Source organism: Xyrauchen texanus, chromosome 11 (assembly GCF_025860055.1).
Source record: "Xyrauchen texanus isolate HMW12.3.18 chromosome 11, RBS_HiC_50CHRs, whole genome shotgun sequence".
In the NCBI taxonomy this organism is placed as follows: Eukaryota; Metazoa; Chordata; class Actinopteri; order Cypriniformes; family Catostomidae; genus Xyrauchen; species Xyrauchen texanus.
In genome coordinates this window covers 41,440,248-41,457,465 of record NC_068286.1, presented here as the reverse complement: position 1 = coordinate 41,457,465, position 17,218 = coordinate 41,440,248, and the positions used below count along the sequence as shown (strand labels likewise).

The 17,218-nt window shown below is 38.8% G+C and overlaps 1 protein-coding gene across 7 annotated transcripts in view; it reads right to left on the bottom strand.

Moving 5' to 3' along the window:
• Positions 1 to 17,218, bottom strand: part of LOC127651745 (pericentriolar material 1 protein-like) — a 44,029-nt gene that overhangs the window by 8,765 nt on the left and 18,046 nt on the right. For 4 of the 7 annotated variants that reach the window (XM_052137727.1, XM_052137732.1, XM_052137728.1 and 1 more), the window contains 24 exons: positions 15,231 to 15,384; positions 13,400 to 13,594; positions 12,896 to 13,059; positions 12,141 to 12,379; positions 11,861 to 11,979; positions 11,565 to 11,694; positions 11,269 to 11,433; positions 8,855 to 9,018; positions 8,507 to 8,704; positions 8,158 to 8,413; positions 7,922 to 8,067; positions 7,585 to 7,763; positions 7,320 to 7,479; positions 4,921 to 5,267; positions 4,542 to 4,709; positions 3,973 to 4,029; positions 3,214 to 3,386; positions 2,254 to 2,385; positions 2,028 to 2,160; positions 1,713 to 1,850; positions 1,162 to 1,265; positions 914 to 1,048; positions 621 to 818; positions 168 to 236 (listed from right to left, as the gene is read on the bottom strand). In XM_052137727.1, the coding sequence (XP_051993687.1) occupies positions 168 to 236; positions 621 to 818; positions 914 to 1,048; positions 1,162 to 1,265; positions 1,713 to 1,850; positions 2,028 to 2,160; positions 2,254 to 2,385; positions 3,214 to 3,386; positions 3,973 to 4,029; positions 4,542 to 4,709; positions 4,921 to 5,267; positions 7,320 to 7,479; positions 7,585 to 7,763; positions 7,922 to 8,067; positions 8,158 to 8,413; positions 8,507 to 8,704; positions 8,855 to 9,018; positions 11,269 to 11,433; positions 11,565 to 11,694; positions 11,861 to 11,979; positions 12,141 to 12,379; positions 12,896 to 13,059; positions 13,400 to 13,594; positions 15,231 to 15,384 (3,923 nt within the window). The remainder of the gene's footprint in view (positions 1 to 167; positions 237 to 620; positions 819 to 913; positions 1,049 to 1,161; positions 1,266 to 1,712; positions 1,851 to 2,027; positions 2,161 to 2,253; positions 2,386 to 3,213; positions 3,387 to 3,972; positions 4,030 to 4,541; positions 4,710 to 4,920; positions 5,268 to 7,319; positions 7,480 to 7,584; positions 7,764 to 7,921; positions 8,068 to 8,157; positions 8,414 to 8,506; positions 8,705 to 8,854; positions 9,019 to 11,268; positions 11,434 to 11,564; positions 11,695 to 11,860; positions 11,980 to 12,140; positions 12,380 to 12,895; positions 13,060 to 13,399; positions 13,595 to 15,230; positions 15,385 to 17,218) is intronic. The other 3 variants (XM_052137730.1, XM_052137733.1, XM_052137731.1) reach the window with 3 other exon arrangements.

Genomic DNA, 17,218 nt, shown 5'->3' with positions numbered 1-17,218 from the left:
AATTCATTTCAAGTTCCATAAACACTATTTCACCTTTCACTCACATCACATTCAGACTATAAAATGGAGTATAAAATTGCTCTGCTTTGCAATGGAAAAAAAAACCCATTACTGACATTATTTGAAAATCTATGAATTTTGAGAGTATATCAATAACTACAGCTTACTTTGTCTTCATCAGAATATGTTGGTGAGATGGTCTTTTCACTTTCGATCATTTTCATCTCCTGAACAAACTAAGCAAAAAAAGGTTAGTGATTAAGAAATATATTCTGCTGTGTAAAACACTATCTGACATCAGATCAAAGGCTTTTTTTAAATCAATAATGTGCAGAATTTTCAGTTCATTACATGGCCAGTGGGAGTCGCCAATTCACACACACACACCAGTAAAAGAGTGTGTACGCAGTCAAGAGTGTGAAGACGGTGTGCACATATTTACGGCAAGTTTATTTTGTATAAATCACAATATGTGTGCGCACGCAACGTTTATACATCAGGCCCCTGATCATCTCGTCTTAATTATCATTGACAAAATCAAAACACCTATTGTCAACATTTTCATCAGTAATTTAATTGATGAAATTATCACTGTACAGTGATTGATCACTCATCCCTACCTCGGTTTGGGGTGAGTGTTTTGGGGATGTATGGTCAGAGCGTCTCTTGGTTCTATGTTTGTTTTTGGAGGTGTTCTGGTCTAAATCTTGCATCAGTCTGAAGAAGGCGAGTTCATTGAAGAGAATCTCAGAGATCTCTACCAGCAGGTCCTCACCACAGTCCTGCAGTGTCCGCCCAACAAACTTACTCAGGGAGTCCTGTGTATGCACACACACACGAAAAATTACAGGCACATTAAGATGTACTAGGTAGGCATCTCAAAAGGTTCTGAATGTAATAGGTAATGTGATACCTCCAGGATGCCTCCCAGCTGTCTGTGGAAAAAGCGCACAAACTCTTTGCTCTCGTCATTTTGCTGAGTGAGTTTGAGCACCATGCGTCTCACAGATGTGAGCAGCTGGTGTGAACACACCTCCCCAACATGTTCCTGAAAAAGGACACACGCAAGACATCCTGTCTGTCAACTGCAGCTTTGACAGATCTTTTATCCTAAAGGTGTAGTGTTATGCACTTTAAAATTTAAGGAGAAAAATAGTTTACCTTTAGGAAGGGAATAACTTCTGTCATGATGGCTTTGATCTGTCTGTCAAGTTGCTGTGTGTCAATCTGAGGACAATGTGTGTCTGCAGACGAGTGTCCTGTACCTAAACACACATAGAAAATGCATTACGATGAACAAGTAAACTAACTTCAGATGATAACCCAAGAATTCATTATATGCTTCATTCAAGCAAGCAGAGCTTAAGCCAGTGCCAATTACTTAAATACCCACAATCATGAAAAGAACCTCTGATTAAAAGAATATTCCAGGTTATTTTCAATGCTTACTCAAGCTGTCCAAAATCACCCCTTTAAAAGGTGGGATTATTTTTCTAGGTAGAAAAACTTGGAACTTTCACCTCCTTTATATTTATACTGTACACTCAGAGGGAAAAGTAATAATTCATGTCTAGTGTAATCAACAGGCAATCCGTTGTTGTACACCCTTTGTGTGCAATCATAGGGTTGTACGTAACCTGGAATAATCATTAGAAGCCCTTATAACTGAATGAAGGGGGTCGATCTCAGATTGAGAGTGATTACAGCAGTACCTTGAGTAATTGGTGAGACGGCAGAAGCAGCTCCAGGGCTGTGCTCAGGGTTATCTGTGTAATACTCAGCCCTCAGCTTCATGCGCTCATACTCCCTCATCCTGGCCAAGGCCTTATCTAAATGAATCACTGTGTTACCTAGTGGAGCAGATAGGAAAGTGAGGACGAAGAGATACAGAGAGAGGAGGAACAAAGGTATCCCAGGATTCAACCAAGATCCAGCCCAGCAAGCAAGCGTGATCATTGTAAGCAACCATTCTAATCTGTGGTTTAGCACTCATTAAGCCTGTATCTCCAATGCAGCTGTTTTCTTACCCAGGTCATCACTGGCAAAGGGCTCCAGGTTGGAGGAGGTGGACAGCAGGCTCTCGTTGTCCATTGAGTCTCTGTCCTCAGCTCTCTTCACTCCAGAGCTTGACTTAATCTTTACATTCTTCTCAGATGCATCCTGACAATGGAAGCAACCAAAATAAGCTTGTGTGATTATTTAGGATGAGATGAAAGACATGGGGGGAGTTATTAAAGAGAGCAAATGTCTCACATTGTCACTGGTGGCCAGGCTCTCGCTTGGTGTGAGCTCAGACTGGGAGCCTGTGGCCCACACAGCTGGACCCAAAGAAGATGCCTGCTCATCTGCTACACTCTTCTCTGTCAGGTGCCTCGTTACAATGTCCTGGTGATCAGAGCCAGCAATAAGACATGATACATTGTAAGGTTAACAGTTTTGTGGTTATCATTAAAACACAAGCAGTCATCACAAAAGGAAACTGCACAAACTGTATATATACACAGTACTGTGCAAAGTTTTAGGCACATAAGATGTTTCACAAAAGCATTTGTCTTAAGATGGTTATTTATATCTTCAGCTTTAGTGTGTCAATAGGAAATATAAATGTTAGACTCCCAAACATTAATTTTGCAAATAGAAAAGATGACAAAAGAAGAATAGGGAGCCCTGCAACAGATGTCATGGCCCCCACAAAGCCCCCCACTCCACATCGTGTCAGTCTGAGATTACATAAAGAGACAGAAGCAATTGAGACTAAATAGATAGAAGAACTGTGGCAAATTGTCCAAGAAGCTTGGAACATCCTATCTGCCAACAACCAAGAAAAACTGTGACCAGGAGAATTGGTGCGGTTTTAAAGGCAAAGGTAGTCACACCGAATATTGATTTAGCTTTATGTTTACTGGACTTTATATGACATTAAATTTTTCAATTTTGCACAACTTACATGGCTTTTTGGGTGAACAACTCCTTTAAAATAAAATAGTACGACTACATACATTTCTAAAATATTTCTAAGTATAATTAGACCTTTACAGACACAGCTCTCCACAGAATTAGAATGCTTGTCATTCATAAAGGTCTACACATTTCCAAATTTTTGTAAGTTAATTAAATATTTTGGCTGATCAGAATGCTTTTACTTTCAATGGAGTGTAATCTCTGCTCAGCTCTGTTCACAGAGGTCTGTGTAGAATCGAGTGCTCCACTCACCTGTAGTGAGTAGAGCGCCCTCTGGCGCAGATAGTCTGTATTAAGCAGCTGAAGCTCATGGAAGAGCTCGATGAGGAAATGAGGTCGAGACTCATTTTGAGAGATCAGAGTAGCCACCTCAGAGTAGATGGTCTCTCTCAGGGCCTCAAAGAGAGAGAAATCACTGCTTGCATCTAGAGAAGAGAAATATACACAATCAGAGCAAAATGCGAGAGAAGATTAACATAGATATTCTAATATAAGCATGGCAGGGGAATGTTTAACAATTGAACAGAGCTCAAGCTCTGACCTTCATACAATATTCAACAAAGTTGTTTTCTCTGTCAAACCATGCTCAGATTTACAGCTCTCTAACTTCGACTTTCAAAAGCCCAAAATACAGTAGATTCTTCCCCACCTCATCCAAAAGCTCTCTCTCTACATGGTGAAATTCAATTTAGCTGTTTCCATGCATGTTTAATTTTCTATTTATCTTTAACATTTTTCTTGATAGAGATATCAAAATCTGTCCATAATGTACTTTTAATCAGCAAATTTGCTTCTAGTGTATATGAATGCATTTACATTTGGACGTAAGATTCTTTGCCTCCATGTAAAATGGCTCAGATCTAGGTATCATATTTGGTGAAAGATTAGGAAAGAAATGGAGAGAAAAAGAAACGGGGAAGGGGGGATTGGGGGGTGGGGGGCAAGCAGGCAAAGAAAGAGGCAGTTAACAAGCAGTTAGCAGGTCAAACAGATGGCAAACTTGGGAGTTACCTGGGACTTCAGTGCATGCAATTCTGTTAGAGAGAAAAGGTGTTCTCCAAGCATATGCTGTGAAGAAACCAAGAACAAAAGCCAAAATGAAATGTGACCACAGAAATTAAAATTAAATTAGTGCTGTAAAAATATAAAACAATATGAGGAAACATAGCATAAGATGTGTGATGTTCAAATTAAATGAGAATGGAAAAAAGTAGCTTGTTTTGCTATCCTGTTCTGCCAGATGCTTTTCTACCTGAAGCAGAAAGTTCAAATTGCATAAGTCTGTTAAGGAGAGGAAATTGTTATTTTTACTGCACCTCTGTCAACTTAGCTAATGTCCTCTGATTAAACCTAAGAGTTGATGTTGTCAATCAGCAATTAAATAATAATGAACTCTTTTTTTTTTCTCTCTAGTTGGTGCATCTGGCTATGATGCTCATATGTATGATAAACTAACCAGGGGAGAGGTTGGTGTACATGTTTTACTGTTGCAAAAATCTGAATACCCCCATCCAAAAAAAACTGGGACTATTGTGATGTATGTATTATTCTATTATTTGTAGCATCATGAAGAATTGTACCAGAAGAGATGTCATGTGGCTTGCTGTTCTTAGTTTTGCTATCCAGTTTCTCCTGTGTGAGTTTGTCTAGTAGACCCTGGTTGAGATCTTTGTGTTTGACCTGAGAAGAGCACTCTCTGTCCTGATCAAAGTGAGCATCACTTGAAACACTATCACTCTCCAAAGCTGCTGTAAGGGGGAAAAAACCCACAGCAAACAGCAAATTAACATCGTTTGATTTAATTTAATCGGGTGACTTGAATAATTGCCTTTTCAAGAAAATACTTTACATACTGTACATGGGAGGCAATATACTAAACAAAGCTTCTGTAATCCCAAATAATGATGTGAATAATATATGTTTTGATTGGTTGGCAAGGTTTGGTCTAAATACACTCACCTGTTTTTTTCTGTCCCCTGCCTCTCTTGCGGCGGCTCTTTGTGTTGGGGGTCTTGTCTCTAGAGGCCAGGCTGGCCTGTGCTGCAGCTTTGCGTCCTGCTCTGAACGTCTTGGTAACAGTGGTAGGGTCTGCCCTGTCTGGCAGGCTGCTCAGAGACTCCTGGGAGTCAGGAACGTAGGAGCGATCTCGGGAGGTAGAAGGGTGTGGGATGGGAGATGAGGAGGGAGAGTCCTGCTCCATCTGACTGGGACGGTCTGAGGTGAGGGTGGGTCTCTGATTAGAGCGATTCAATGAGGAGTTTAACCAGCTCGTGTTAGGAGGATCTGTCACAGTATCAGACTGAAGCCTGTAAAGAGAGGAAAACACAAAACATTTAATTTACATTACATTTAGCAGTGAAAAGTACATTTGGTATTAGTTTTGGACAATTTTTAACATCTTAAAATCCACGATCCCGGTTCCGGGATTTAAAATTACGTCAGTAATAATGTACTTCCAATTTTAAATGTATGCGGAGGAGTTATGAGCTCATATCTGGTACCATTTGAAAGCTTAGAATGTCTACTTTCTTGAGATATGCATTACTTTGGCATTTGTTTTACACTAAGTAACTTATTTACAATAAATTACATAGTTCCACCCATCAAAAGTCGTGTCATAATTATGTGCGTTTTTGAATACATATGTCTCATATCGCTCAAATATGACGCACATGTACAAACCATGTATCAAATGAAAGCTCTCATTGCCAGTAAGAAGTTCCAATAAGTCTTTTTATTGAGGTATGTATAATCACATATCTAATACACTTCGAATGAATCATGAAGTATACAATCATACAAGTGAAATTATTGAATATTTGCCGTGCTACTCGCACTAGACAGCACAGTTAGCCACAAATGCTACATAATCCTTTACCTTAGGTTATTCTCTGCAAAATGAGCCGTTTTTCAGTGTTTTCTGTGGTTGTGTGCCCAAGTAATCCCTCGATATGTCACACGAGTGCAGAAACACCACAAAGTAATGTTATATGATATTCAACAATCCAGGAAAATATGTAAACATCCGATCCGGATAAAGCATATATTGCCGTAAAGCTTAGACCCTCCGCTTTCCGCAATGTCTCTCAAGATCAAATAGACCAATCAGGGGCTGTGATATTGCATCCAGACTGTGAAGTGATCACTGGGTAGGTTACGTGCCCAAAACACACAGACGCTGTCTCACCAGACACCAGAGCGCATATTTACCACTTTCAACAGTGTTTTATGTAATGACAAAGGGTTTTCTGTAAAATTACACTGGGATTTTGCATTTATAGCACTGTATATGGGTATGGGGAGACTTTAGATTTGGGTAGGCGGAAAGTACACCAAAAAAGATAATATTCCTCCCTTCAAATAAATTGAAATAGATATTAAATAAAACATGATACAGACAAAATTCCTTTTTCAGGTATTTGCTGACATCTAGTGGAAACAGCCAAAACTGTCTGCTTGCTGCTAGGGTTTACAGGGCTTGAGTTATACACGTTCAAAAATGAATTTATATAAAAAAAATCAAAAAGCGCCCTCTTTTTTTAGGAGGGTTATTACTGTTCAGACAACATATATTTAATTTTTTTTTTATTTTTAGCAGTGTTTTATGCAACTTCAAAGGGTTTCCTGTAAAATGACACCAAAACTGTGTATTTAGGCCAAAGTATGTGGGAATGGGAAGCTTTTCAATTTGGGTAGGCCAAATCCAGGCGGAAATCCCCAAAAATGGCAAGGTTCTTAGGTCATTCGGGTAACGTTTAACTTTACTAACCAACATTTAAGGTGTCTGAACACACACAAAGTGCGTTAAATCATCAATTTACGGTCAGTTTACACCACACATTTTCACTTAGATTTTTTTCTTTTCACAAATGGTTTACACATCTATATTTAGATTTTATACAAATCTGTTAATAAAAATGAAGATGTGTGAATGATAAAAATAATAACTAAATTAATACTGAATGTTTTTTTCGCTGCTGCAAAATATCCATTAGTCTAGTTAACTATTTACTATTAAGTTTTATGCATAGGCTACACATTTATTTTTGTGTAGTCAAATGCTTGTGTTTCTTCAACAAAGTAATCACAATCAATTCCACACAGTGAGGTATAGATATTCTGAACTGATCAAGAAAAAAAGTGCACTGGTATCGGATTGGTACTCTATACTTGGGAATCGAAATAGTGAAAGTAAAAGTGGGATCAGTGCATTCATAATTCATTCAAAATATTTAGACTTTTTTGTACTTTTTAAATATTTGCTGACAAAAATGTATACTTATTATATTAGTATTATAATACTTAGTATTAAGTATTATAGATGTTGTTCCAATTCAAATACTAAAATACATTAGTACCGTGTCTCAGTGTTGTTGAGTGGCGATCTCTGTAGTGGATGAGGAAAACTCATGTACTCTGATTTAAGTGATGTGTTTGCATCATGCTGTTGATCAGAACTGGCCTGGTTGTGCTGGAATTCTCCTACTGAGGAGGGAAATATGGGGCTGAAATTGAAGCCTAAAGAGAGAACCAAATTAATAAATAAGAGAAAATAAATAACAGATTACTTCAAGAGTGAATTTCAGGGCCCTGATCTATGGTCACAAACTGTAAACTACTTACCAGTAGGGAAAGGAGAAATGTTTGGGAGTCCAGGCATGTTGAGTGTATTAACAGTTGGGTAGTTTAAAAACAGAGAGTGAGGCACAGAAGCATGTACAACGTTCTGATGGTGCTGTTGACCTGACAATGACTGATTCTGCTGCTGTTGCTGTAACAGGTCATTCAGAGCTTGTTTTAACCTGCCACAAAAAGGAGCACATTTTAAAAGCTGGGGAAAATGAAACAGATAACTTGTTGAGAAATTCAAGCATTTTTGAGCCATCTATATTAAATGACTTATTCTCCATATTTCTAATTAATATTTTCTCGAAATATTAAAGACCGGAAAGATAAGCACCGATTGACATTGTTCTGCTGCCAAGCTAGCTGTGTGTAACACTGGTTTAGCTGATGCATGATGAGAGGAATTTGAGGAGAGGTCACATTATTGGGAATGACACCACAGGGGCCTGTCAGAAGAGTCTGCAGCATGTATGAAAGAGTCTAGAGAGAAGAGATGGAAGACAATTGCTAGTGAGAAAGATACAAATATAGAAAGCAAAAGAGTAAACACAATGGGATGTGTCCCCTGACCTGCTGGTCCTGTAGCAGAGTTTGGCACATGGTAGTGCTGAAGTTGAGTTGTTTCTGGAGGTGTATGATCTGTTCCTGCCAGTTTGCTGGTGCAGTGCCCTCAGAGAGAGACAGATCTGCTGCCCACCGCAGGTTCTCCTGACGCCTAGTTCTGCTGCAACTCCCTCTGTCATCCTGTTGTTGCTGCTGCTGATTAGGGTGACCTCTGGATTCACAGGGGGGAGGACTCCTATTAACCTCCCTGTGACCCTTCGGACTACATAAAAAGAAATTGAAAACAAAGAGTTACTGATCCTGGAGTGATCTGATCCCTAAACAAATTGTAGTGTGTTTACAAGTGTGAATGTACCCCTCTGGTTGTCTATTTTTCCTGTTGAAGTTGCCTTGTTTTCTGGTAACGCAAGCGTGCAGTTCATCAGTGGAACTGGACTCCTCTCCCTCATCATGCTCGTCTTCATCATCATCTTCCTCAGCCCCCATCTCAGAGGAGCAATCACTATCATCACCAAGGGGACATTGGGTTGAACCACCCCAGGTAGCCACGGTTCTGTGAGATTAACATTTTTCATCTGTTATTATTATTATCTGAGAGCAAACTTCAAGATGAATTTCAATCCTCACAGCTCAAGAGATTAATGAAAAAACAATTTGAGTCACTTAGATCAAGTGTGAATTGTGACGAGAGGCCTTGTGTTACCTCTCATCACGACTGTAGGACTGAGTATTGTGGGTGTCACTCCTAAATGTAGAGTCATTGAATGTGCTTCTCCTCTGCTGTTCAGCCATCAGACTCTCCAAATGTTTTCGCCTCTGTTTCAACTCCTCACGCAACATCTGGTGCCTTCGCATCTCTGACCACAGCTGATACACACAAACACACACAGAAAAGCCTTCAACTTGGCTCTCACGATTATAACATTTGGCTGACGATTAATTGTCAAATAGTCCGTTTTAGAGTTTTCACAATTACTACAATTAATTGTCATACTTAATTGATGGTCATACTTAAAGGGATGGTTCACCCAAAAATGAAAAATGCTCCCATCATTTACTCACCATCATGCCATTCCAGAAGTGACCGACTTTCTTCTGCTGATCACAAAGGAAGAACTTTTGAAGCATATCTCAATTAAGTTGGTCCATTCAATGCAAGTCCTTAAATATTAATCTGTTTCCCACACACACACACCTATCATAGCACTTCAGAAGACATGGATTTAACCACTGGAGTCATATGAATTACTTTATTTTGCCTTTATATGCTTTTGGACCTACAAGGACACCATTTGTTTGCATTGTATGGACCTACAGAGCAGACATAATGTTCTAAAAATCTTTGTTTGTGATCTGCAGAAGAAAGTCATACACATCTGGGATGGCATGTGAGTGAGGAAATGAAGAGAGAATTTACATTTTGGTTGAACTATCCCTTTAACTAGGTGTATGTGCTTCATATACCTTAAAAAGTAATTTAATTATATTTAACATGGAATCCAATGATAAAATGGCTCCAAAGAAAAAGTATGACAAACAAAATAATATTTGAAATAACAAAATATTTCCAAATACTTGAAATCTCTCTTTTTGGTAAACTTTTGTCTTGGGACATTTACATTTAAGGCCTCTTCACACCAAATCTGTGACGATTCTGCGAGACGAACCTTTGATGGAAGGTCTATTCACACAGAGTTCATAAAAAAAGGAAATGAAAATCTATTTCAACCCTGTACAGTAGGCGGTGCTGTTGCTATTCTACAAATATTTATACCCTGTCTCCAAATATTTGTCTCCTGCCCGGACCTTCAGCTGTTAGAGATATATATATTAAATGATATATATTGAATGCTGTTAAAGCATTTATTTACCTAAATTGTCATAACGGTTTCATTATGTTCTTTCCAGGTTGTTGATGCACTTTGAGGAGTATATAATCTGTGCTTTTTATGTGAGCAAGAGGAGTAAAAAGTGCTGTTGGATATATAGTATATTCCAAACAGACTCCTGAAGCCAACTTCTCTTTTTATAATGCCTGGATAATATAACACAAGTTAAAGTTATTTAAATACAAGTGGAATAATATACGTTAAGAATAACAGGTATATTCTAAAATATGATACATAATATTAAAAATAATATAAAAGTAAACACTGGCTCACTGTCTTTTCTTTTTTTTATTATTATTGCAATATTTGCTATATTATCCTGGCAATAATAAAAGCAGTGTTGTTCTGCAATTTGTTTACAGTAAAATATTGCATGTAAAGAGTCTTTTAATGTGATTTTACTTCAAGTTTAGTGCAAACAAATTGCCAAACCTTGTTATTTGCTACTATTTTTAATGTCATGAGTATATAACAAGAGTTATACAACAACACAGTAATATAGGCTACATATTAAATAAATGTACATTAAGACAAAATACCATCCACAGATTTTCAAAAACAGAACGAATTCATGTTTGAACTACAACTATTTTTTTAGTACATCATTTTCATAGGTGTATATCAGCTGCACGCTCAATGCGGGTGTTTGCTAGTTGATTTGCGCCACCAACGCGCTGGATTGAGCAGCTGCAGCGAGTCTGGAAAAATAAAACAAATAAAAATCTTATTGGTCAGTCAGATATCATTGCAGTCTGGAGGGAAAACAAATCTGACCACACTCCTTTGGATAGTCGGTGGACAATTTGTCGGACCGGATGTCATTAGCGCCATAGTAATGCATTGTTGCCATTCAAAAGCTCGTACAGAACGAACAATCACAGAGAAAAACGGACTTGGTGTGAACAGGCCTTTACACAGTTGTTTTTGGAACCCAGACAACCTGAATAGATGTTCTACTATATTATGTTTATATTATGCAATAGTAAACCATGTGTGTCCTACATTTTCCACTTGCACATGTTTCACATGCACATGATAGAGAAAGCGGGCATCTCCTACTTAGTCACAATAATTGCAATTATCTAAAAAAAAAAAATGCAGTTAGATAAACTAACCATGATCAGGTGATTTAGTAAGTGCAACTGCTTTACCCTTTCCAACACAAACCCACACAACACCGAAGTTGTATTCGAAGCAAAATGGTCCATTTAATTTCACATTCAATCACCTCATTATCAGTGACAGTGACAGGGGGAGGATCAGTGGTGGGTTTGAGTCCACTACTGTTGGCTTTAGCTGAGGAAGAGGAGTGTACTGGTACAGGAGCAGGAGTTGAGGCTGCTGCAGGAATCTTCCTTATCATTTGGCTGCTGGCACTGCTGCTTAGAGACGACTGGCAAGAAAAGTCACAAATCATTAAAAATTTTTTTACTTATCTCAGCAGCTGGACAGATGTTATGCGTGTGTGAATGGTAGCCTATTAAAAGTCACATAAGCCTTTATTTGTGTATATGTGAAGAGTACCTGGAGGTCAGGGCAAGCCCACTGTAAGTCCTGTATCTTGCCTTGAATCTCCATTAGTCTCTGCCGCTCTTCATGAAGCTGCTTCAGTTCCTGCTGTTGCTGCTTGAGTTTCTCCTCATACAATTTCTCTCTGAAACACAAACATTAAAACAACATGTAATGTTACATGCAAGTTTTTATATAAATAACTTAAAAGAAACATGCTACATCAATAAAACTATTTTCACACAAAACACAACATGAACTGAAAGCGCAAGCACACAATACTTTGCAAACGCTTACAAGCACACACTAACCTGGCCTTGTCAGAGAGGGTGAGTTCCCTCTGGTGTTTTGGAGCTGTTGGTCGAATGTTATTGGGTTGTTGCTTCAAACCCTCATCCTCATTAGCTGTAGTACCATCTGTATCATCACTCTAAATTAACATTAACACACAGAAGAAAATCATATCAGGTCAACAAGAGCCATTATACACAGTAGCTTCCCTTATACTACATTTGCATCAAGAATAAACAGAACCTTTCAATGTATTGACACTTTTATGTTTCTCAAGTCACGAGCTGACCAGGCACTCACCTGCACCATGGCAACCAGTTCTTGCAGTTGTCTGAGTTTCTGTTTGGCTGTTTGAAGACGGTGAACCTTTTGAGCATAATCTGTGTCACCCCCAAGACTGCTTCTTCGACTTGACCCTGAACCATCACTGTCTCTGCTTCCTCCTCTCGCCCCATCCTCCTCCTCTAGTGCCTCATCATCATCATCCTCCTCCTCATCCTTAATGCCATCGTAAGGCCTGTCCTGGTTGTATTGGCATTCTGCAGAGAAAGCAATGCAAATAAAAGAAAGAATCAGATAGCAGTCAAATAATTTGAGGATTTGATTGCAAACTGTGTGGAGAGAAGCACACTGTTTTAAGTGAACATGAAATCTAAATTGACCTAATTTAAAAACTATTCCTGGTCTTATTGTGAACTATTATTTGATGTAAATTAGTCTTCAACTTTCTCTCTTCAAGCCCTCTTATTTTTCAACCCTTCCACTCCAACCATCTATCATAAAGATAATTATTTTCACAATCTAATAAATTCCCAAAGAAAAAAAACAAGTCCTTTTCTAAAGGTTTCTGTTGCTGAATATCCGTTTCTCATAGTAAAATGGAATACACAAACATTACTGCTGACATTATGTTTACAACATCTTTTTAGATGTTGATCCCTTGTGGTCAAAGTAATAACTAGACAATTTCAAAATCAAGCTTAGATAATAAAGAATTCTGTAGTTAAATGTAGAAGTAAAACATAGAATATTTCTGGATGTGTAAGAGGTCTGACCTATGACAGAGGGGACGTTGAGACTGCGGATGTTCGTTGCTGAACGGTTATTAATCTCACACTCTGTGTTCAGTCGTCCATCTCTGTTACTGGATGCGCTGTGAGACTTCGTCAGACTGTTCATGTCCATCCAGTTGCCTGGAGTCTGAGGTTGGGCTGGATTTCTGAAAACACAAATATATAAAACTCAGTTTAATAGCAGCCAGTTCTTTGCAAGATACAGCAAAAACCAGTCCAGGAAGGAAAGACTTAAATATTCTCCAAAATACATAGTTGTCACCATGTGCACTTAAATTACTCTTTGCATGAAAAACTGCAAGGCACTACCCAAGATTGGTTCACCCACCCTAAAATGTGTCTGACAGAGTTTTGGGGTGATGCCTGACCTTAGATTAGCCAAACTAGAAACTCCACAATGAGAGTCTGTGGTTATTAGCAGTACAACAGAGAAGCAAACTTTATTTCAGGATTGAACATTTTCCTTCAAATCAATTCCTCTGGTACCTGATATTGGTGACAGGTTCACGGTTCTCCTGCTCTGAATCAAACATGGCCTCGAAAAGCGATCCATCCTCAGTCTCCTCATCCTCCTCCTTCACATTCTCATTGACTGTATCCACCACCATGTCTGATGTCTGCTCATAATACTGAACAAGCTCTCTCAGTTCATTTAAACGCTTATGCACCTCCTTCAGCTTCCTGTCGGGAAAGACAAACCAGGGGCTCTATTTTCTAGAGTGCACAAAGCGCAGCACTGTGCGCAACAACCATGTGCTACATCTTATTCTATTTTCGTAAGAGCACTAATTCTAAGTGCAACTTTCGTGCCAACGCATGGAGTGTTTGCGCTATTGTGGGTGTATGCATGCAAACAGTCACTGTATTCTATAGTAATGAAGTGGCACAAAGTGCAATTTGCAATTTCTCTGAGAAATGGGTCATTGTCCTAAGATTTTTAAACCAACTTTAAATTCAGTTTCTGCATTTGCAGTTTGGAAATTCCACCAGCAGGTGGTAATAAATTTCAAAAAATATAGTGGAACATCAAATAATTTCCCTAACAATCAGTTTCAGCCATTTTTTTAAACAAAATTATATAAGATTTTTGTTAAACTATTTACAATGAACTACTTATTTTTCAATTATTATTATTATTATTATTATTATTATTATTATTATGTTTATATTTACAATTGTATTGTTTGTATTACTATTTGTCGAAGAGTGAATCGTCTGAATTCACTGCAAAAGGTGCCAGAGAGAGAAGTTGGAAGGATAAAATATTTGTTTTTGGAATATGTTTTTTTTGACCATTTCGTTTGATTATATTTTTGTTTCATTTGATGTGTTATTGGAATTTAGAAATATTTTTGGTTACATTTTTGTGTTTCAATAAATTAATTTTGAATTCGGTAGAAGTGAATTCCATGCCGATTCAATCACTGTTAATAGTAATAACTAGCCATGATTTGTGTCTCAATAGATGTAAAATATTAATACCAACAACTATTAATACCAACTATTAATAACATTAACGGAGCTGTGACAGGGCGGAGGTCGTGATTATACACACCCGGTCCCTTATCAGGCTAATTAAGCGTCCGAGAGGGATACAGGCCGACTGTCCTTGGAAGGCGCATATGCGCAAACCTAGTTGTCATGGCAACTGAATAAACAAAACCTCGCCTGGTCAATATTTACTCGTCAAGTGCAACTCAGACAGAACCTAAAAGAAGGAAAGACATTATATTTATTTTTATTAAAATTTAACGAAAGTACATTTAAATTTTGTGCGATCTACCAGCATTGCCTTTGCGATCGACTGGTAGATCGCGATCGACGTATTGGGCACCCCTGCGTTAGAGGGTGGAGGAGTGGCCGAGGACCAAGCTACGGCGTATCGGAGAACTGGCGAGTAAGTGTTTTTTTTTTCATCTCTCTGTCTCTCACTGCCACTTACACTACCAACTTCTATCAACTGAATGTCCTTTTTTTGTTTATATTGCTGGTGCCTGAGGGAATGAACTATAAAATAGGATACAGACAGTGCATTGAACAGGAGAACAACCTCAGAATTAATTTGCACTTGTCCAGCCCATTGGCACATTGCGTGTGATTTCGCCAAACCCAGTTGCGACTAGACTTAGTAGATGTTTGCACGAAAATACCAAAACTTCATAGCCATGTTCACTGACTTTGTGCTTATGACTTGCAGCATTGTGCTGTGCTTATAGTGCCGGATATCAAACACAATGCAGCACTACAGACAAGTAACAAATGACATACCTTCACTACATGCATTAAAGCTTTAGGATAGAGGACAGAAAAGAGAGACCTGAGCTTGTCAGCAGGGTGGCTGTTATCATCCATCTGTGTGTGAGAGGAAGAGGAGTCCTGCCTCACTGGACGTGGCCTATTCCCCTCTCTACCTAAAACTGAGGGGCGCTCGGCCGCACTCATGCGTACAACACGTTGACTGACACCCTGGCCTGAAAAACACAAAAATAATTTATTAAACAATTGGACCAGTCAGGGAAGACACCATAACTGATTTGCCTGGGATATAAAATAAGGTTGTGAGGGATAGACGTACAGTCCACTCAAAAGTAACAAGCCATGTCTTATTTTCACAACCTATGCTTTTCTTATTTGTTTTTGTCCACCAGAATGTTTTTGGAAAGATGTTTTCAAAATGTCAACAAATATGAATGTACACAACAATACAACCCATAGAACACATTATACGTCTATCCCTCACAGCCTCGTTTTGATATCTATCAAATTTGCCATGCCATCTACTTTGACAAGGTCCATAATGGTACATTTTACACAACCATACTTGTTGAGAGGAGCATGCAATTAGGGATGTTGTTTATACAGTTTCACTATTAACCGTGATTAAAATGTCAGAGTTAATTTAACCCCAAGAATTTAGAATCTAAGGTTAAAAACCATGAAATGTTTTATCTACACATGGCAAAAATATTATGTATTTAATATATATTATAAAATAGTTTTGGATGTAAACCTATCCCTTGTGTTTGTGCCTGGTTTTGTTTGAGCAGCTCACGTTCAATTCACGTGAAACTTAGGCTACACACAAACTCCAAAATATAACAGAGGAATTCAATCTACCATATCAGAGTGGTATAAAAATAAAAAAAAATAAAATTGGCTGTTTGGGATACTGAAAATGATGGATGTAAAACAGAAGTAATTTAAAGGTACTGTGGCGGGGTGTGCAAGAGACAGACACAGTGGGAGTGGTGTCAAGCCTCAGAGAGGTATTTATTAGAAATAATAATAAAAATAAAATGTCCATAATAATAAAAACAAAATGTCCATCAAAAGGAGAAAATAAAGTGTCCAGGGGGAATTGTGTTCAAAATAAAGTAGGAATCTGGCATCCTCACGTTGAGACGGGGCTCTGTGAAGGGCGGGGAAGTGTCAGAGGAATGGCCCAGACATGAGCGGGGCCGGACAGCCACACGCACTCCCCTCCTGGGTTTGCAGCATGTGGGGCGGCGGCATTCTTGGCGGCCTGTCTTCCCAGGACCGCGGCAGGTGAGAGGGGAAGGTGGCCCGTTCTCTAGCCCGTTGGCCGAGATGCATGCTCTTCTCCTCCGGAGACACATCTAACTCGCGCTGGGAGTCCGAGGAGCAGGTCCGGTTGCGGATCTAATTTGGCCGAACCCACTCTGGTCCTGACCGTGCGAGGATGCCAGTTGGTACACATGGAGTTTTGACGCCAGCTCATAGAGAAGTGCACTCTGCTTTTTAAAGATAGCGGTGAAGAAGTATTATTCACATCAGTTGTGCTTTATCTACCACTGTCAGAACAAGGCTTATTAAATATGCACCTCTTCTCGCTCTCCTGCCCAACTCTCGTAATAAGCCCGGCTGAAGGATGGCCCTAAAAGGTGGGACGACGATGATGAGAGGAAGGGGTGGGTCGTTCCACCACAGAACACACCGTACTAATTGGACAGGATGTTCCGCTGTCGTCAAACAACAAACTAGTGAGTTCTATGACTTGAGGGATGCAAATTTTAGTTTTAAGCATGCTGAAAGTGCACAGAGCATTTGCTTGTGCAGTAATTACTATGTGCATGGTAGCCTAAACTTTGGGAATATTAAATCCTTATCATCATCATTTAAAGCATTGCTTGTGTGCAAATTAACCGCATTCAACAATAAATGTTAATTTTGATCATTATCAGATTTTAAATTGCCAGCTTTAAGCAATGTTCCTGTTATTATTATGCATAGTCCACAGGTTTATTTGTGTGGTGTTGGACAGATTGAAGGACAGTATTTTTATGA